This window comes from Caenorhabditis briggsae (genome assembly GCF_000004555.2).
Source record: "Caenorhabditis briggsae complete genome, chrIII, whole genome shotgun sequence".
NCBI classification, from domain to species: Eukaryota; Metazoa; Nematoda; class Chromadorea; order Rhabditida; family Rhabditidae; genus Caenorhabditis; species Caenorhabditis briggsae.
In genome coordinates this window covers 2,433,122-2,454,551 of record NC_013490.2, presented here as the reverse complement: position 1 = coordinate 2,454,551, position 21,430 = coordinate 2,433,122, and the positions used below count along the sequence as shown (strand labels likewise).

General features: G+C 35.7%; 4 protein-coding genes and 1 non-coding gene across 5 annotated transcripts in view; 2 read left to right on the top strand and 3 right to left on the bottom strand.

Annotated features, from left to right (window-relative positions):
• The window catches only part of Cbr-scav-3, a gene marked incomplete at both ends in the record, with an annotated part of 5,813 nt that extends 661 nt beyond the window's left edge, over positions 1 to 5,152 (bottom strand). The window contains 7 exons of the mRNA XM_045243474.1: positions 415 to 610; positions 1,013 to 1,256; positions 1,891 to 2,233; positions 2,865 to 2,993; positions 3,237 to 3,486; positions 3,762 to 3,949; positions 5,024 to 5,152. Of these exons, the coding sequence (XP_045094662.1) occupies positions 415 to 610; positions 1,013 to 1,256; positions 1,891 to 2,233; positions 2,865 to 2,993; positions 3,237 to 3,486; positions 3,762 to 3,949; positions 5,024 to 5,152 (1,479 nt within the window). The remainder of the gene's footprint in view (positions 1 to 414; positions 611 to 1,012; positions 1,257 to 1,890; positions 2,234 to 2,864; positions 2,994 to 3,236; positions 3,487 to 3,761; positions 3,950 to 5,023) is intronic.
• A 979-nt stretch (positions 5,153 to 6,131) lies between these two features.
• Positions 6,132 to 12,327, top strand: CBG11693 (the record flags this gene model as incomplete). Its single annotated transcript, XM_002640906.2, has 8 exons — positions 6,132 to 6,206; positions 6,259 to 6,509; positions 7,067 to 7,670; positions 8,969 to 9,106; positions 10,002 to 10,346; positions 11,101 to 11,417; positions 11,959 to 12,097; positions 12,151 to 12,327. 8 exons carry the CDS (start codon positions 6,132 to 6,134, stop codon positions 12,325 to 12,327), a joined length of 2,046 nt encoding a protein of 681 aa, XP_002640952.2.
• A 1,098-nt stretch (positions 12,328 to 13,425) lies between these two features.
• Cbr-pstk-1 lies at positions 13,426 to 14,261 on the top strand (the record flags this gene model as incomplete). The annotated part of the gene is made up of 2 exons (XM_002640907.2): positions 13,426 to 13,989; positions 14,040 to 14,261. The coding sequence occupies 2 exons, from the start codon at positions 13,426 to 13,428 to the stop codon at positions 14,259 to 14,261; spliced, it is 786 nt and encodes a 261-aa protein (XP_002640953.2).
• A 720-nt stretch (positions 14,262 to 14,981) lies between these two features.
• CBG28210 lies at positions 14,982 to 15,055 on the bottom strand. Its single transcript has one exon. It is a non-coding gene (tRNA).
• A 539-nt stretch (positions 15,056 to 15,594) lies between these two features.
• Cbr-sms-3 lies at positions 15,595 to 19,553 on the bottom strand (the record flags this gene model as incomplete). The annotated part of the gene is made up of 5 exons (XM_002640908.2): positions 15,595 to 15,627; positions 16,029 to 16,302; positions 17,349 to 17,572; positions 18,023 to 18,276; positions 19,445 to 19,553. 5 exons carry the CDS (start codon positions 19,551 to 19,553, stop codon positions 15,595 to 15,597), a joined length of 894 nt encoding a protein of 297 aa, XP_002640954.2.
• Between the last annotated feature and the right edge of the window lie 1,877 nt (positions 19,554 to 21,430).

The window sequence follows — 21,430 nt, the reverse complement described above, 5'->3', positions numbered from 1 at the left end:
TAGGTTTTTGTCAATTTTTCTTCCAGATACATCGGAAAATTTGAAAAAAAGTGAAAACGAGCGAAAAAATTTTAAAAATTTGAATTCGCGCGCTTTTACTCACCGGGCGGCCTAGAAAAAAGCTCGTCCCTAAGGGCTTTCAGCGTATTTTTCGATGCGTTTTTCTCGATGAAGGAATTTTTTTTTGAATTTTTTCTTTATTTTTATGTCAATCTACATGCATTTCTGCACATTTTGATGCAATACAAAAATTTCACCGTACACCACCTTGAAAAATGGAGTTTAAAGCTGTAAAACTGTTTTTAGGTCCCAAAATGGTAGTTTTTTAAAAACTTTTTAGCAATTTCAAGTTTTAGGTCAAAAATTGTCCGTTTTAAGCTAAAAATATCCTCTAAAAACAGCTATAAAACTCACCGAATAAACAAAAATGACCATAAAAACGGCCATCCAGGCGATAAGGCCAAGTGATAACGATACAACACCGCCAATGAACGAATAATGCTTAGCATTGAAGATTTGGATCAACTGATCACGAGTTCCTTGATCAAAATCCGCGGTTTCGTTCATCCAAAGTACCGGGACAATTACATTCGTCGTGTTCTCGGTTATGCTGAAAAAAATCCAGAAAATTCCATTAAAAACGATGAATTTTGAGCTAAAAAATGCAATTTTAGGATTTCTAAACATCTGAAATTGATCATAACTCTCTAATTTTTCAAAATCTCATAATCAACCCTTTTTATTCTTTTTCAGCTCGTTGAGAGCTTCAAAACGAGCCTAAACATGACTAGTTTCGGCACATTTTGGGTCCCACTACGAAAACTACAGTAACCCGAAAAATGTGCCAAAACTAGTCATGTTTAGGCTCATTTCAAAGCTCTAAACGAGCTGAGCAATGCTATGACGGTTTAATTCTGAAATTTTGAAAAATGAGAGAAATATGAGCAATTTAAGAATTTCAGAAAATCTGAAACTGCAGGTTTTTGGCACAACAAAGGCTAAAATCGCTCACCTTAGCGATCCTTTAACCATGCCAACATTAATTTGCATGATTCGCTTCGCCTGAGTCGGTACTCCAGCCGTTGGCTCCAAATCTACCGTAGTCAAATCATTATTGGCTGATGGGACTGATAACCCAGTCACTGCGTGCCATAATTCTATTGGAGAATTATAAAAGTGCGGATTTGAGAGGTAGACACGTGGCGAGCCGGCTTGACACCGGGATAGATCGATTAGGCCCGCAGGGAGACAGTTTTCTGGAATTTTTTCATCACGTTTTGGCGAAACATTTCTGGAAATCTGACTTGAAGCTATAATTTTTGGTATCAGAGCGAAAAATGCTTTAAAATGAGCCCAAACACGACTAGTCTAGCTATATTTTGAATTTCGATCTACCAAACCGCGACGCGTATGTCAAAAACTCAAAATTGTGCTAAACCGGTCGTGTTTGGGCTCATTTTGAAGCTCACGACGAGCTGAGCAGGAATATAGCGGTTTTAGATCGAGAAGTTTTGTAAATAAGCGATATATGAGCAATTCAAGATTTCAACATTCTTTAATTGCTCACGTCTCGCTTATTTTTTGAAATTCAAACCTTCAGATAATTGCTCAGCTAGTTAAGAGCTTTGAAATGAGCCTAAACACGACTATTCTAGTCCGATTTTAAAATTTGACCCATGCGTTGCGGTCGCGTCGCGGTTTTGTAGATCAAAACTCAAAATTAAGCTAGACTAGTTGTGTTTGGGCTCATTTTGAAGCTCACGACGAGCTGAGCAGGAATATAAAGATTTCGAATCGAAATTTTGCAATATCAGCGAGTTATGAGCAATTTAGGCTCCCAAAAAAACCCACCAATCTGCACAGTTGTGTTCTCAAAATATCTCGGAACACCATTCTTATTGCAGAATCCTTGATTTTCGGGTCTTCTTGGGTCGTAAAGGTCCAGTGGGGGTACAAAACGCCATGAAGGCACCCCTGACACAGCGACATCCTTCTGATATTCCATTTGAATCGATCTACAGATTTGTGGAACAAAAATCGATAATCGATTTTCTCTTCTCAAAATCGGACTGAATAGCTGTCCATCGGTTCCATTGATCATCCTCGCCGCTACAGTATCCCATGTCCCTTCTGGCATTATTGTTAGATTATTCCACGTGTATAAATGACCGATATTCATTGGAGATGGTCTTCCGGTATCCACTTCGTAGGTACCGTCTGTTGTTCCGTTTTGCTGAAAAAAGAATTTTGGCTGAGAATCGCTCATAACTCGCTATTTCCCTAAAATTCCGATTTTTACCATTAACATTCTTTTTCGGCTAGTCGAGAGCTTCAAAATGAGCTCAAACACGACTTGTCTAGCATAATTTTGAGTTTTGACCTACGCGTTGCGGTCGCGTCGCGGTTAGGTAGATCAAAATTCAAAATTGAGCTAGAATAGTCGTGCTTGGGCTCATTTTGACGCACTTGACGAGCGGGATAAGAAGATGGGAGGTTTTTCGGGAATTTTTGAAAAATAAGCGAGTTATGAGCACTTTCAGATTTTCAGGGAAAACTCTAAATTGCTCGTAACTCGATTAGTTTTCAAAACTTCGATTTTTAAGTTTTTTTTTTCTTTTTTGTCTCGCAAAGAGTTTTCAAATGAGCCTAAACATGACTAGTATAGCACAATTTTGTGTTTTGACCTACGCGTTGCGGTCGCGTCGCGGCTGGTAGGTCAAAACTATAAATTGAGCTAGAATAGTCGTGTTTAGGTTCATTTTGAAGCACTTGATGAGCTGAGAAAGAGTGTCCAGGTTTGATTTTCCTAATTTCAAGGTTACTGTAGTTTAGGCCATTTTCAGCCAAATGTCAGCCATTCTTACCCCATAAAAGAATCCAATTCTCTTCTGAAGAGTATTTGTCTCGCATAGGAAACTCAAAATCTTATTTTTGCACACCAAATCCACAATTGGGTCCTCGTATCCATCGAACAACGCGTCGCTGACTTTAACCTGAAAAAAATTGGGATTTTTTGGGATTACTGTAGGAGTACGATAGAAAGTAATGTGATATTTGGATTCAGCGCAAAAAATGCTTTGAATTGAGCTCAAACTCGACTAGATTCGCTCAACTTTTAATTTTGACCGCGACGCGACCGCAACGCGTAGGTCAAAACTCAAAATTGTGCTAGACTAGTCGTGTTTGGGCTCATTTTGAAGCTCTTTTCAAGCCTGGGATTACTGTAACACTCTTACCGTAATGAATGGTGCTTCTGGCACAAATTTCAGCACATTTTCAATGGCAAACTTGATTCGAATTCCGAAAATCGTCGTATCCGCCGCGTCGACCAATTTTTGAAAAACCACATTTGGAATTGTGACTTTTTGGGACAAATCACAGCTGGGGCATGACAAATTCCGATTGAAAAAATACAATTTCCTGTTTTTGTACAGTACTCGAGTATCATTTTCCGCCCATTTATGATAGATTTTCTCCTGGACTTCGCTGAAAAAATTTGGATTAATATATTTGTGCTCGGCTCGTTACAAGCTTCAAAATGAGCCCAAACACGACTAGATTTGCTTAACATTGAATTTTGATCCACTAAACCGCGACGCGACCGCAACACATACAGTGCGTGTAATAAGGATGCGACTTTAAATTCTTTCCGGGATTACTGTATTTTGGGTTATTTTCAATGATTTTAGGGTCATTTTTCATGATTTTTCAGCTATTTTAGGTCATTTCCAGCCATTTCCAGCCAATTTCTCTCCACTAACTTAAAAACAAAGGGTCCAATCTCGTTTAAATTCGTTTTTTCGTGTCGTTTCAATATTCCATTCACATTTGTGACATTGTACATCCAAATGTTCAATTGCATCTTATACGGTGGTTTCAGCCATGATTCTGTCATTTTATTCACATGTTCTGTGCCATTTTCGTCGCGTGTGTAGCCGAGGAAGTCTTGCTGAAACAAATTTGGGGATTTCAGTGAAATTTTCGGGGTTTTTTAAGCTGAAAATCGCAATTTTCAAGCGAAATTTAGTCTGGAACTGATAAAATTCATTTTTTTGGATTTTTAGCAATTTTTCCATTCTCAAGCCAAATTTTATTCAGAAATTCAATTTTCAGCTTCTTCGGCTCGTTTAGAGCTTCAAAATGAGCCTAAACACGACTAGATTCTGAGCAATTTTCGGGTTACTGTAGTTTTCGTGGTTGGACCCATCTTCGAGGGAAACTAGTCGTGTTTAGGCTCGTTTTGAAGCTTTCGGTGAGCGGAATAAGAAAATATAAGATTTATTGCAAAAATCCAAAAAATAAGCAATTAATGAGCAATGTCAGCTTTTCAGAAAAAATCTAAAGTAGCTCATATTTCGATGATTTTTCAAAACTTCAAAATCAAACTTATATATTCTTCCTCGGCTTGTGAAGAGCTTCGAAATGAGCCTAAACACGACTAATCGAGCTCAAATTTGAGTTTTGACTAACGCGTTGCGGTCGCGTCGCGGTTCGGTAGGTCAAAACTCAAATTTGAGCGAATCTAGTCGAGTTTAGGCTCGTTTTAAAGCATTTTTCGTGCTGGTTTCAAAAATTGCGTCATGAAATCAAAATTGGAAAAGTTCATAGAGTTATAGTATTGAAAATTTTCGATTTTCAGCGATTTTTGCTTACCAATATCTATCTACTAATAAATTCTGGCTCATAAATTGGCTCATTAGAATTTTGGGCCAAAGATCTAATGTTTATATTTTTGAAGGATTTTTTACATTCCCAAGCCGAATTTGATTCAGAAATTCAATTTTCAGCTTTTTCAGCTTGTTAAGAGCTTCAAAATGAGCCTAAACGGGTCCCACCACGAAAAGTACAGTAACCTTGTAAATTAACGGAATCTGGTCGTGTTTGGGCTCATTTTGAAGCTTTCGATGAGCTTAATTCAATTTTTGTCATTTTTGAAACCAAAAGCCAAGTTTCCCTCGAAAAAAGTCGATTTTTGGGCTATTTCTTCGATTTATAGTCCCTAAATTTTCTCTAAAAAACTCACCCCAACGACCTGTCGATTCACAATTCCATCAATTGGAACTCCGATAAGCAACAGAATTCCAGCCACCGCTAGAAGCAGTCCCAGCAAAATTGCCGAGCCAAAAAGGCACGGCGCTTTTTTGAATACCATGCTGAAATTGAATTTAGACTGGTATTTCGCAATTTTTAGTTTAGAAAAATCGGGGAAAAAATTATTGGAAAATTGACACAAAAAACGCACAAAAAGAAGAGACAAAAATCGTTTATTTGGGTCAAAAAAAAGAGGGAAAAAATCAATAAAAAAAGGAGCGTTCAAGACGAGATATGTTTTTTTTGCCGGCGGGGTTTTTCTCCAATTTTCGGGAAAAAGTGTGTGTGTCAATACAGAGACTACACCAATGACGTATTGTGTTTACTTCGAGGCATCACGAGGAGGGGACGCGGTGGCCTAGAAAATCCTGAAAACGCGGCCATCGGTGGTGTGGAGGGATTGTGCTGTTAAAAAAGTGTATTTTTGTTGGTTTTTTGTTTTTTTTTGTTTATTTTGAGTTTTTAGATTTTTTGAAAAGCCTGGATTTTGTTAAATCGCTAAAATTCCTTTTTCGCTTCGAAGCGAAATAAAATTTTGTGTGACGCGCCTTTAAACTGCTGTAGAAAATATTTGTACTGGATTTTCGGCTATTTTTCATGATTTTTAAGTGAATTTTCGTGCAAAAACAGTTAAGTTCTCATTCAAAATTGCTGAAATTACAATTTACAAACAGAAAAATCTATTTTATAGCCTAAAACACCCTAAAATCGCAAAAAAAAAGCTTTTCGTTGCGAAGCACCAAACAAAAATTCTTGTTTTGCGCCTTTAAGGTACTGTAGAAAAATTTTTTAATGGGTTTTTGGCTATTTTCAACGACTATTAAGCCAATTTTGATGCAAAAACAGTCAACTTGTTATGAAAAATTGCTGAAAACCGTCCTGAAAATTTTTAAAGCATCAAAATCAATAAAATCTCACTAAAATCAACTAAAATAACTTTCGTTGTGAAACACCAAACAAAAATTCTTGTCATGCGCCTTTAGAGATTACTGTACTTCTTTTTTTAACGCTTTTTCATCGACTTTCCTGGATTTTCAGCGATGCAAGCGCTCCAAAATCGTCTGGAACAGCTAGAAAATGCAACGGGAAGTGAAATGTGGGAAATTTTGAAAGCGGTAAGGCGCGAAATTCAAAAAAAAATAACTGAAAATTTCGAATTTTTTGCAGTCCGAATCAGATCTCCGTCAGGACCTGTCTCAACTGAATTTGTTGAAAGAAGACAAGGAGAAACACATAAAAAAGGCTTTAGAAGAGATAAAATCGAAGAAAGAGGATTTAAAGGCGCAGAGATCGGCCATAGAATCGCTGAAAATCCAGTATAAAGAGCATATAGAGGCAGTGAAGCGGGAATTCGAGGGAAATGGGTTGGATATGCAAAAAGTGATTGGGATATTTCAGAAAATTCTAAAAGATTCGCTGTGAGTCATTTTTTGACACTTTGAATTTCGAAAATCGATCCATTTTGAGCAATTTGGAGCTGAAAAATCTGAAAAATTCAAAAAAAAAATCTTAAAAATTGAAATTTCGCCAAATTCTAAGTTTCAAATCTTGAAAATATGCCTCAAAATTGCATTTCTGAACATTTTAAAGCTAAAAATCATGAAATTTTGTAAAAAAACATTTTTTCGAAATTTTCGATTTTTGCTAATTTTTAAGCTGTAAATCTTGAAAATATATTCTTTAAAATCGAATTTTTTTGCAGTTTTTTACAAAATAATAGCCAAATAATCCAAAAATTCGAAAAAAAAATTTCAAAAATTCGAAAATTTTGAAAAAAAATTTTCTGGAAAAATTCAAAATTTTACTAAATAGAAGTTTCAAATTTTCAGCCAATTTTAAGCTAAAAATCCGGAAAAACCCAAATTTTTTTTTCAAAAATCCGAAAATTCTAGAAAAACAAAACAATTTCCAAAAAATTTTTTTTTCAAAAATTTGGAAAAAGTCTCTTAAAATCAAAATTTCAACATTTTTTCAGATCCGAAAAGAAGGCTACTGTCATCGCCACCGTCGATTCTACAGTAATCACCTCCAAATCCACGTGGCAAGACCTAAAAACCCCCGTAAAATCGATAATTTCCACGATTTCCGGTGATTCGGAGGTGCGGAAAATGCTCGAAACCCGTCTGGAAGCATTCCACGATGCGTGTGAAAAAATCTTTATCTCAAATCTCTGGTCCCTGTTTCAAAATCAAGGAATCCCGCTGAAAACACTGGAACAAAACGAAAATTCCCAGAAATTTCTAGAAAAAATCCGTGAAATTCTCGAATTTTCCACAGATTTGGACCTGATTTCCCCAGGGAATCACCAGAAATCAATCGATAATCTCGTTCAAATTTCGATATCGCATTTGGAGAACTTGTGCATTGATATGATTGATAAGGAGCGGGGCGGAGACGCAGACTTTGAGTGGATTCTCGAAAGCGGCAAGAACTGGGCGCGAAATTTGAAATTGGTACTGGAAAAGGGTGTGGAGACGATGGGAACGCTGAAAATCGAGCAAAAATCCGGGTTTTCGGCGATTTTCGATGCGAAATTTGTGGAATTTATTGGCAATTTGACAAGGAGATTCTTGAAAATGGTAATGGCTGAAAATTCTAAAAAATAGACTAAAAATCGTCCAAACTTGCCTTAATTTTGACCTGGAAAACGCAAAAAATATATTTCCTAAAATTTTTTTTCTTTTTTTTTCGAATTTTCATCTTTTTTACGAAATTTCAAGAAAAAAACTTAAAATATTCTTACTCAGCTAGTCGAGAGCTTTAAAATGAGCCCAAACACGACTAGATTCGCTCAACTTTGAATTTTGAGCTATCAAACCGCGACGCGACCGCATCGCGTTGGTCAAATTCCAAAGTCAACCAAAACAGGTCGTGTTCGAGCTCATTTTGAAGCTCTAGGTGAGCTGAGCAATAATGGGAAAGTTCGCTTTCAAAATTTTCAAAAATAAGCGAGTTATGAGCAATTTTCAGTTTTTCAGAAAAATCTTGAATTGCTCCTAACTTGCTAATTTTCTGAAATTCTTGAACGAAACTTATATATTCTAATTCGATTTGTTAAGTGCTTTAAAACGAGCCCAAACACGACTATTCTAGCTCAATTCTGAATTTTGACCTACCAACCGCGACGCGACCGCAACGCGTTGGTCAAGACTCAATGTCAACTAAAACTAGTCGTGTTTGGGCTCATTTTGAAGCTCTAAACTTGCTAAGTAAGAATATATCTGCTTTGTTGGAAAGTTCCGAAAAATGAGTGAATTATTAGCAATTTTCAGATTTTTCTGAAAATCTGAAATTGCTCATAACTCCCTAATTTTTTAAATCTTAAGAACAAACTTTCATTTTCTTTCTCAGCTTGGTGAGAGCTTCAAAATGAGCCCAAACACGACTAGATTTGCTCAATTTTGAATTTTGTCCTACGAAACCGCGACGCGGCCGCAACGTGTTGGTCAAATTTCAAAGTCAACCAAAACAGGTCGTGTTTAGGCTCATTTTGAAGCTCTTGATGAGCTGAGCAATGTTTGAGAAGTTTGAATTCGACATTTTGATAAATAAGCAGATTATGAAGGAAATTGGCTGAAAATCGGCTGAAAATGACCTAAAATACTCAAAATTGCGATTTTTCCAATTTTCTCTCTTTTTTTTCAAAATGTGAAAAAGAAAACCTAAATATTCATTCTCGCCTTGCATAGAGCTTCAAAATGAGCCCAATTACGACTAGGCTCCGCCCACTTACAGAGTTACTGTACTTTTGGGTTCTTTTAGGTTATTTTCAGTGGTTTTTGAGTCATTTTGAAGCTATTTTGAGCGATTTTTCATCATTTTCAGCCCACTTATCGTCTTAATTACCCCTTAATTACTCTGTAATTAATATTTTCAGAACATCAAAGACCCATTAATCTTCTCAAAAATGTCGATTCTACTCCGGCGATTCGAGGAAAATTGTGAATTCGATTTATCGAATTCCGACATTTTTGAACCGATTTATGAGCCAGAATTTATTAGCAAATGGATATTGGTAAGCTGAAAAACAAGGAAAAAATTCCTAAAAATCGTTGAAAATCGATTTTTTTTCTAATCGTAACTCTAAAAATCTCTGAAATTCTGATTTTATGACTTAAATTTAGAAATCAGCGCAGAAAATGCTTTAAAATGAGCCCAAACACGACTAGATTCCCTTGAAGTTGAGGAAAGTTGGGTCCCCGCACGAAAACTACAGTAATCCAAAAATTGCTCAGAGTCTAGTCGAGTTTGGGCTCATTTTGAAGCTCTTGACGAGCTGAGCAAGAATTTATGAGTCTGAGTTAAAAATTTTGATAAATAAATTAGTTATGAGCATTTTAAGAGTTTCTTTGAAAATGCTGAAAATCTGAAATTGCTCGTAACTCGTTTAATTTTCGAAATTTCAGTTTTAACTCTAATTTTCTTTTTCAGCTAGTAGAGAGCTTCAAAATGAGCCCAAACACGACTAGATTTGCTTAACTTTGAGTTTTGATCTACAGAACCGCGACGCGACCGCAACGCATAGGCCGAAACTCACAATTGCGCTAGACTAGTCGTGTTTGGGCTCATTTTGAAGCTATTGATTAGCTGAAAAAGGATATGTAAGTTTGATTTCGAAATTTCGTAAAATAAGCGAAACTTGAAAATGCTGAAAATCTGAAATTGCTCGTAACTCGTTTAATTTTCGAAATTTCAATTTTAACTCTAATCTTCTTTTTCAGCTAGTAGAGAGCTTCAAAATTTTGAAGCTCTCGTCGAGCTAAACATGATTTTAGCAATATTTTAGATTTTCCAGCAAATTTTCGGTCATTTTCAGACAAACCTGGGCCTAGGCCAGTTTAGCTTATTTTTGGCGGATTTTAGCCCGATTTTCGACCAATTTTCACCCAAAATGCTCAATTTTTTTGCAGTTCGAAGTGGAACTGTATACAGTAGCCATGAATCGTCTCCTCTCATGCTCATCCAATTGCTTCCTGCCCCTCGAATCGATATCAATTGGAAACCCCAAAAATTCGCAGTGGGCCGCCGAGATTACGGTATTCGTTGAGCAATGGATCACTCGTCTGGATTCGAATATTCAAAATTTTGGAAATTTAGAGATTCAAATGACATTTTACGAGTGTATTCATGCATTGCTCAGCGATCTGTGCTTCAGAATTCATTCGATTTCGAAACGACTCGAATCAGAAGCCACGTGGTCCAATGATGTCTATTTGGTCATGAATTCGATTTGGGAATTGAAACGAATCGTGAAAGTGAGCATTAAAGAGCACTAATACGACTTTTGAGCCAAAATGCGACAAAATAAGGAATTTCGAGCCATTTTGAGTTTTGGCTGAAATTTTTCTTTTTTTGGAAATTGCTCATAACTTGTTTCTTTTCCGAAAATTTCCAATGAAATTGATACAGTCTTTCTCAGCTCACCGAGAGCTTCAAAATGAGCCCNNACATGACTAGNCTAGCTCAACTTTGAGTTTTGACCTACGCGTTGCGGTCGCGTCGCGGTTTCGCAGACCAAAATTCAAAGTTGAGCTAGACTAGTCGTGTTTGGGCTCATTTTGAAGCTCTCGACAAGCCAATAGAGAATATATGAGTTTGATTCCGAAATTTTGAAAAATAAGTCGGTTATGAGCAATTTTCAGAAAACCGAAAATCTCAAATTGCTCAGATGTTCCTAATTGTTTTGAATATTTGCTATAAAACTTAACTATTCGTGCTCTACTTGTTAAGAGCTTCGAAATGAGCCCAAACACGACTAGTTTTAGTTGACTTTGAGTTTTGACCAACGCGTTGCGGTCGCGTCGCGGTTTAGTAGATCAAAATTCAAAGTTGAGCAAATCTAGTCGTGTTTGGGCTCATTTTGAAGCTCGTGGCGAGCTGAACATGAAAACATACTAATCTAGCTGATTTTCAGAAAGTTTTAAGCCAAAAATTCAATTTCAGCCGTAATTCGGCAATTTTTGTCCCCCTTTTTGACAATTTTAAAGCCTATTCGAAGTCACTTTTCAGACTCAAACGCTAACTTGGCCAATTAGCTCTTTCGAGCTAGAGCGTGCTTATGAAAACGAATGGGACCGGCTGTGCGGAATGATTATCGATTACTTGAATGAGGATTTATTGGATCGATTGGAAATATCGATTTGTTCGAACTACGGTGATGAGAAGATAAAAACGATGAATTCAACATTTTATCACATCCTAAAATGCCTGAATAATGTCACAATCAAAGCGAGCCGCCCATCTCGAAGTGTTTTGATGAACTTGTTGGTGGAGGAGTTGTTCAAAAATCTTCAGATGAGATTTGAGAAGTGGAAGAGTGTTTGTAGGTGAGGAAGTGCTGAAAATTTGAGTGAAAACTGTCATTTTTAAGCCTAAAATGTGGGATTCTGGCCCGAAATTGCTCATAACTCGCTTATTTTCCAACATTTCAGTTTCTAACTTAAATACTCTTTTTTGGCTAATCAAGAGCTTTAAAACGAGCTCAAACACGGCTAGATTTGCTTAACTTTGAATTTTGACCTACCGAACCGCGACGCGATCGCAACGCATGGGTCAAATTTCAACGTCAACCAAATCTAGTTACTCAGCTAGTCGAGTGCTTCAAAATGAGCCCAAACACGACTAGATTCGCTCAACTTTGAATTTTGATCTATCGAACCGCGACGCGACCGCAACGCGAAGGTCAAAACTAAAAAGTCAACCAAACCTAGTCGTGTTTAGGCTCATTTCAAAGCTCTCAACAAGCGGAATAAGAATATATGCATTTTATAGAAAAATTTAAGGAAATAAATGAGTTATGAGCAATTTCAGAAAAATTGTCAAGTTTCAGTCAAAAGCATTTTTGTCAAAAATTTGCAATTTTTACAGTATGACCGTATTGGGACACTTCTACAATCAAATCTATTCGAATCTGGTGCCCGAATTGGATAATTTGGAGAAAGAGGGACACTGGACACGTGGCAATCCGGCAAGATCTGAGATGTGTCGGCTGGATGCGTTGATGAAGGTATACTGTAGATCTAAATTTTTTGAAAATATAGATTTTTCTAAATTTTGCAGGTCGCCGCGAATTGTGACACATCCGGTGAGCTGGTCCGTACGGCGTTCCGATCGATCGACGAGGAGCAGGTGCTGAAAATGCTCGGCGAGCTGGGAATCCATACGACAAGCGACCACGCATTCCTGGATTTTCAGATTTTGGCTGAAAATTGGCACAAAATTCAGGACAAATTCTGATTTTATTGATTTATTGATTTATTGTGATTTTTAGTTGAAAATTGCATTTTTTTTAGACCTAAAACGCCATTATTAGGCCTAAAATAGCAATTTCTCTCACTACTACAGTAACCTCGAAAATGTTATTCGAATTTTTATCAAGGGTTACTGTAGTTTTCGTTCCGAGACCCCCCTCCCCCATATCGATTTTGAATGTGCATATAAAATAAATTATTTGAAATTTTACTCTTTTTTTCTCAGAAAAATGTTAAAAAGGGCCTAAAATTTTGTCCACAGTACTTTTTGCGGGCTTTTTTTCGTGAATTTTAAGCCTGAAACTGTAATTTTTGAGTCAAAAAACGCCTTTTTCAAGCTTAAAATAGCGATTTTCAGGCTTAAAATAGTCATTTTCAGGCTTAAAATAGCCATTTTTAGGCTAAAAATAGTCATTTTCAGACTTAAAATTGCCATATTTAGGCTAAAAATAGTCATTTTCAGGCTTAAAATAGCCAGTTTTAGGCTAAAAATAGTCATTTTCAGACTTAAAATTGCCATATTTAGGCTAAAAATAGTCATTTTCTGGCTTAAAATAGCCAGTTTTAGGCTAAAAATAGTCATTTTCAGACTTAAAATTGCCATATTTAGGCTAAAAATAGTCATTTTCAGGCTTAAAATAGCCAGTTTTAGGCTGAAAATAGTCATTTTCAGGCTTAAAATAGTCATTTTCAGGCTTAAAATAGTCATTTTCAGACTTAAAATAGTCATTTTCAGACTTAAAATTGCCATATTTATTCTGAAAATCGCAATTATTAGCCTGAAAATGACGATTCTTAAGCCTAAGTTAGCCATTTTCAGGCTCAAAAATACAGTTTTCATGCTTAAAATGACTATTTTTAGAGCTAAAATAGCCATATTCACGCTTCAAATATCGATTTTTTGACATAAAATTGCGATTTTTAGGGTTGAAATAGTCATTTAAGACTCATTTTCGTATTAAAATAGCCTTATGCAGGCTTCAAATATCGATTTTTAGACATTTTTAAATCTTGAAATAGTCATTTTTAGCACTAAAATAGTTGTTTGCAGGCTGATCGATTCTCCATCGATCTGTGTGTCCAGATGTCCCTAATCTTGCTGATGGGAATCCCAGGCGCCGGAAAATCGAGCCTCCGTCGTCGTCTATGCTCCGCCCATCCTGACCTCATCGAATCCACCTCGTTTGACGATTTCCGACGGCAAATGCGCTCCGCTGTGGATTTGAGCGCGCGGGAGATTCGAAAATCGTTTGAGCGCGAATTTCAAATTTGCGCGATTTCCCGCCAAAAGTTCTACCTCATCGAAGACATTTTTCACCTGAAAAGTATGCGTCGGAAGTTTCGAAAAATCGCAAAAAATCGATTATTGGAATTTGGCGTTGTCTTTTTGGAGTGCACGTCTTCTGAAGCGATTCGAAGGGATTCTAGAAGACGTTCTGATGAAAGGCAAGGGGAAACAACGATTTTGCGGATTTTCGAAGCGCTGGAAGTTCCAGAAAATTCTGAAGAAAAATCGATAATTTTGGGGCAAGAGGAAGCGAAAAATATCGATTTTTGGGAGATTTTGAGAAGGCTGGGGATTGGAAACGAGACACCGTCAGAAGAGAATTCAGAATTGGCAAACAAATCTGACAAATTTCCGAAAAAAGTTTTTAAAAAATCAAAAAAATTTATTTTTCAAAATTGCTTTTTTTTCAGAATTTGACGCCTTCTGAATCTTCTCTAGAGCAAATCGACGTCTCCACACGGCGATGTGTCTCCGAACTGATTCAAAACGATCGATCAATCGATGGACGACGAATGGCTCTGGCGCGAAAAATTCTAATCGATAATTTGAAAAAACGCCCTGATATTGAAATTTTGTCGAATTGTAATCTTAAAAGGGAATTAATTTGTATTTATGAGAAAATGGATGCCTAAAAATAAACTGATTATTGATTTTTAATCGCTGAAAAGACGTCGGAAGAAAACGCGCTCTGTCGTACTCGACAAATATTGCAGTTTTCCTCGGCTCGCAATTGTTCAGTTTTGGTCAAAATTATATCAATCGATTGGAAATTTTATATAGATAGTTTCAGCAGTTTCAATTTTCCAAAAATTCTAATTTTAAAGCATTCTGGAGCGAGATGAGATCGAGAGAGCGTGTGCCCAATAAAAAAAAGCACATAACTCAGCTTGCAGTAGTCCTGCTCTCATGGAAACTATATCAATCGATAGGAAATTTTATGTAGATAATTTTAACATTCTGAATTTTCCAAAAATTCTAATTTCGACGTCTTCTGGAGGTTTCCAAACAGTGGCCACTCCTCTTTTCTTAGTTTTGCTTTTTTTCGATCTTTAACTTGGCTCACAGTTTCCTAACTATGTGAAATTTGTACCAGTTGATTGGAAATGGTATGTAGATCATTTTAATCTTTGAAATTTTCCAAAAATTCTAATTTTGACGCCTTCTGGAGCCTTCCAAACATGTCTCACCTCTCTTTCTTTAATATCTTTTTTTGGCCTGTAACTCGGCTCTCAGTAGTCTAACTCTTGTGAAATTTATGTAGATAGTTGTAAAATTTTGAATTTTCCAAAATTTCCTCATAAAACACCTTTTAGAACTCATAATCTAAATAGAAAAAAAAAGAAAAATGAGTTTGCCGCCAGCAGGGGTCGAACCTGCGACCTTGGGCTTATTAGACCCACGCTCTAACCGACTGAGCTATGGCGGCCACAAACGAAATGGATGGAGAGGGCGTACACAAGAGCGCGCGTTTCTGAGGGAGTGGTGGGCGCCGGCCGACCACCGTCTTCTATTTTCCGGCTGTCAACCTGTGTGTCCGAAAATCCGGATGTCCGCAAATACGACGTAAAAATGTTCATTTTTGTTCAAATTTCTCGTAAAAGAGAAGGAAAAAAGGAAACGAGGTTGAAAACCCGTATCGAGCCCAAGAAAAAGTTCCAAGAAAAAATATGAGTGGTGTGAAAAACCAGTACTAAATGATGCCCAAAAGGTGGGCGGAGCCTAAATAAAAAAGGGGCGGAGCTTGAGAAAGAGAGAGAATGAAATCACACGGTGTGAGTGGAACCGGAAGAGTGAGCTGAGCTAAAAGAAATTTCACTAAAAATCGATAAAATGAGTAGAATTTAGGAGAAAAGGGGACGAAAGAGCGAGAGATCAGAGAAATGAGAGAGACGCAGAGTGAGAGAATGAGGAAAAGAAAAATTTATGATATCCAGAGATTACTGTAGAGCGGCCAGAAGATGAATATCAGCATGGAAGTGGGTAGGTCGATGAGGAGCTCTGGAAAGAAATTGGGTTGTGTATAACGTTTTGAAACACGATTTTGAGCTTAAATTTAAAATTTTCAGCTGAATCCTTTATTGTCACATTGAAGCCCATAAAATTTGCTACAAAATGGTATAAGAATAGTTACTGTGGGTGACAAATAAAAAAAGTTATGCGCCTTTAAACATTCCGACATGGTGCATCGACCCAACTTCTGAAAGTTTAAAGGCGCATAACTTGGTTCAAAATTGGGCTATGAAAATGAAAATCACATCAATTTGTAGTATATTTTATTAGCTTTAAAATGATATACAATTTGCATGACCACTGATTTGAATTCAAATAAATTGAAAAAAAAATAAAATTTTTGTAAAAAACATTTTTCGATTTCAAGCTGAAATTAAAAAAAAACTCACAATAGAAACATGTTTCTGATGATGATGTGTAGTAGCATTCGTGTCACAAGTCGTCGACGACGAGTCACTCGAAACGGCTTCACCATTGGCTCCGCCCCTTTCTCGATTGATGCCACGTGTCAGTCGTCGCCACGGGAAACTGCATCGATTGTCGAGACGGCCGGGGACAATGTCCTGTTCCAGCCAATCGATAATACGACACGGCCACCATGAGTACAGTATGCTTTTGTGTCGTTCCATACACATGTCCAGTTCACAGTAGGCATGGTAGATTCTGAACAAATATGGTTATGGGTCTTTAAACTGCATGAAGCGACTTGAAGCGCAGATTGTTGAAAATTGTGTTTTATATCATTCAGAAGCTCATAAAATTTCCTTTATTTTAAGCACAAAATCTTGGAATTTGAATAAAAATGCAGCAAGTTATGAAATTTTGAAAATTCTTTTTTTTTGAAAAAAATCAAAATTTTTGGTATTTTAGAAAAAATGGATTTTTATAACAATTTTGAATATCAGACCCAAACAAATTTATAATACCCTATTGGCTCTTTAAATTTCCTATAATTTACTATAAATTTCATTTTTCTAGGTAAATGTTGAAAATAGTTCAGCGCCTTTAAAATTCGGTGCAATATGGTGCATCGGCAGAAAACTCAAAACTTAAAGGCGCATAACTTTTTTCAAAATAGTGATAGAAAAATGAAAATTGTATCATTTTGTAGAAAATTTGATGGGCTTTAAAAAAATATATAATATGCTAACAGCAGTTTTGGTGAAAATCTTGAAATTTGAAAATTTTTGGAAAAAATTTTTTTTTCGAAAAAAAGTGTATTCTCAAAAAATTTGAAGCTGTCATTCTGAACCGATTTTTATGAATTTTGTATAGAATTGTAGGTAATTCTATGGGCTACAAAATTATATAAAATACAGTATCACCGACTTTGTTGAAAATTTTGAAATTCTTGAAAAAACGCCTCTACCTGAAGGCATGGTAGATTGAATTTTTCCAAACAAGTTTAAACTTAATTTTTCTTATCATATTTTATATCATTTAAAAGCTCATAAAATGTTCTACATTATTGTTTAAAATTCATAACAATCCATCAAAAATGAAGCAAGTTATGAGGTTTTGAAAATTCCATATTTTTTTGGCATTTTACAAAAACAAATTTTTATCGAAAATTTCAATTTCACTATCCGTCCCAAGTTATTTTATATCATTCGAAAGCCTATAAAATTTCCTACATTTTCTCATAAAATTCATAAAAATTGGTTGAAAACCAAAAAAGTTATAAAGGATTTAAAAATCCAAATTCCTACCTGAAGACCATATTGCTCAGCCAGTACGCAATAATCACATCAATCGTATAATGCGTTCTCGAAATGATCATACAAATCATTCCGACAAAACATGAAACATGAGCAATCCATTGAAGCGGTTTTATGGATTTTGGAAGATAATAGGCCACCGCCAACGAGCATGTCACCATGACGAGGGTGTGTCCGGAGAAGAGAAGATCTCCGCACAGCATTTGGTCTTTGCTCTGAATTTGTTTTTATTGATTAGTTGTTAGTTTTAAGTTCTTTGAATTGTCTACAAAATAAAATAAAATTTAGAGAAATCCGTTGATTTTGAGGGAAGTTATGCGCCTTCAAACATCCGGGGTGGAGTCGATGCACCATGTCGGATGTTCAAAGGCGCATAACTTTTTTCAAAATCAAAATCGAAAACTGAAAAAAATATGAAGTTGTAGGGAATTTAATGAGCTTTCCAGCAATATATAAATTCAACAAATTTCGTTGAGTTTGAAATTTGAAAATTAAGGATTAATGAAAACGGAATAAAAAATTTTGACCGAAAGAGCTTTAAACAACCATAACTTTAGCCAAAATAGACCAGAATAACCAAATTTTACATATTTTTGTAGGAAATTTGAAGAGATACATTATCATATAAACCAAACTTCAAACCACACAAAAACCAAAGCTCTCACCTGGAACCCAATTCGAATCGTCTGCTCGAAAAGTCTTCCAAAGAAAACTGATGGTTTCGACGCGACTTGATCTCGACATCTTCCCTTATTATCCGTGTAGCCAGATGGTAATTGTGTAGCTGCCAAAGTGATCGATCTCATCGCATAAAGTGTCGCCGCACAGAATACGACGCGTTTCAGAACGGTTCCTCGGTGTTGATGGATGAGGAGGAGGCCGCCGAGGAGAATTATGCATAGGGCTACGCATGCGTCACCTGAAATGAATGATAATTTCAATTTTCAGCAAATTTAGAAAATTTGCTATAGAATGATATTAAATTTACAAAAATCGGTTGACAACCAAGCGAGTTAGAGGGGTAAAACCAAATTTCAGATTTTGTTTTTGGAAATTCCGGAAGAATCAATTTTATTCAAATTTTTCAAGATTTTTATCATGTGTGTTGTATATAATCTTAAAGCGCATGAAATTGTCTACAATCAAATGCAACGTTCATTGAAATTGGTTCAGAATGAAAGTTTGAAATTTTCGAGAAATTTTTTTTTTCAAAAAAAAAAGTTTAGTACATTTTTGTGATTTTCAAACTTTACACAAATGCTGGTGATTACATGTTTTATATCATTTTTAAGCTCATAAAATTTCCTACAAAATGATACAATTTTCATTTTTCTAGCTAAATTGTGAAAAAAGTTATGCACCTTTAAACTTCCTCGAGGCGGAGCGACGCACTATATCGCAAACTTTAAAGGTGCATAACTTATTTCAAAATTTACCTAAAAAGATAAACTTTGTATTAAATTGTAGGAAATTTAGAGAGCTACAAGAGCAGTATAAATTCATTTTGGTCTTAAATTGAAAGTTCTGATAAAAATTCAAATTTTCCAAAATATGGGATTTTTTTTCAAAAAAAAAATTGAATTTTCAAAACCTTATAACTTTTTTCATTTTCATTTCAAAATTTCAGATTTTAGGCTTAAAATGTAGAGAATTATACAGGCTTTTGAGAAAAATTAAATTCAAAAAGCTCCAAAAATAATATGTTCAGATTGAAAGCAATTTCAAAATCCCATAAGGTATGGGCCACTCTGGTCCAAACTTCAAAACTCTCTAATTTTTGAATTTTGTGGGTTAAGGGCGTTAAAATGAGTATAAACATGACCTACTTTTGAGAAGTCTCAAATTTTGACCCCCTATGCGCCTTTAAAGTCGAAAATTCAAACTTGAAGGAACATATTCATGATTATACTCATTTTGAAGCTCTTAACATGTCAAACACAAAAATCAAAAAATTTAAAAATTTGGGCTCAAAGGAGATACGGTAGATTGAATTTAAAATTTCATCATGTTCATCTATTTTTCATGATTTTCAGCTGATTTTGAAGGAAAATTCCCCCTTTTTTTTCAAATTCAAAATAAACACTCACCCAGCGAAGACGCCCACCGCTGCTCTCCAACCAAACTAAACACGATATCCGGCAGTGGCGTTCTTGGCACATAATCATGGGTGTACGCAATCACTGCCCAATTCGACATTCCAGAAATTAGAAGGAAAAAGAACAGAAATATCGCTTTGAGCCATTTCGACGTTCTCTCTCCGTCGTGTTATTCGGCGACGGGGCTCCGCGAGCACTGATTACTGTCGAAATTCCATTCGAAGCTGCGGCCCCTCGTTTTGACCCGGATCCCATGCTGGTGACACTCTGATTGTGACTGGTGTTAGTTGTCTCGTCACCGCACAACGAGTCGTCTGTCTGCAAATTAAAGGATTTTTAGATTGAAAAAAAAAAACATTTTTAATTTTTAATTGTTTATGTATATTCTGAGCATATTTCTTCAATTTTAGACAATTTATCCTGTAATGTATTATAAATCATTCAAAAGAACTTCAAATTTCCTGCAAAATCGTACAAAGTTCATTTTTCTAACTTAATATTAAGCGAAGTTATGCGCCTTTAAAGTGTGGTGCGACATGGTTCATCGATCTGGAAGTTTAAAGGCGCACAACTTTTCTCAAAATTTAGCTAGAGATATGCAATTTATATCAACTTGTAGGAAATTTTATAAGCTTTTAAATCGTATTAAATATCAAAAGTGAAATTTCAGAAATTTTTCAAATTTTGAAATTTTTCGAGGGCAAAAAAATTTCTAATCGAATTTTTCATAGTGAATTTTATAGCGATTTGAAGGCTTTAAAATTTTCTACAAATCGATATAAATATCAGAATTCTAGTCGAAATTTGAAAAGAAGTTATGTGCCTTTGAACTTTAGCTAGCTAGCTGCTCTATGTCAACTCAATCTCTTTCATACCGTTTTTTAAACATTTTCCATAGTTTTCTCTAAACAAATTATATATCACCTGAAAGCTCTTAAAATTTCCTACATAATGATACAACATTCATGTTTGTAGCTTTATTCGAAAAAAAGTTATGCGCCTTTAAACTTCCACACGTCTGGTCGATGCACCATGTCACTCAAAACTTGAGGGGGCGCATCTTGCTCATTTTTAAGCTAGAAATCCCTATTTTTAGCATTATTCAGCTGGATTACTGTAATTACCTCTATTGAATACTGAAAATTTCTGGGCACTATTTCGCAAAACTCCACTGTTTTCACCATGAGAGAGGGGGGAGGGTGGTGGGACCCTAAAATTTGAGAAAAATAGTTTTGAAGGATACGGTAGAATACGGTAGAAGATAAAAAAAAGAAAAAAGTGGAAAGAATAGAGTTTAGAAGTCTGAAAATCTCAAAAAAAAATTTTTGAAAAAAATAATTTCCTAAAAAAAATTTTTCCAAATTTTAAAGATGAATTTTCAGACATTCCAGGCAAATAAAAAAAATCTGAAAATGCTGAAAATCATCCTCTAAAAGTGAGAAAAATAGAAAAAGGCTCTTGAGAACGGCATAAGCAAAAAGAAAAGAGAAAAGGGATAAGGAGAAAAAAGAGGAAGGGTTGATTAATGCAGGAGTGTGGAAAACTACTTCCGACTTTTTCTATTTTTTTTTTCCTGGAAATTCTGATTTTTAATTTTTCACATTCCCTTTTTTTTAAATCATTTTACAGATCTCAAAAATTCCAATTTTGAGCAGAGTTATGAGCTTTACCAGTCATTTTTGAAAGGTGACCTAGGTTTTTCAGGTCTGGTGACCTAGAAATTCAAAACTAGGCCATCAAACCTACTTTTTTGGGTTTAGCAAGTTAAGAGCTTCAAAATGAGTATAAACACGACCATATTTGAAAAACTTTAAATTTTGAGTTCAAAGGCGCATAGATGGTTAAAATGGTCATAACTCGGCTAGTTTAAGTTCACAGTGACTGAAAACGCTACCAATAAGTCTGTCTGGTTAAGAGCTTTAAAATGAGTATAGACATGACTAGGTTTTGAAAATTTTCAAATTTCCGAACTTTGGC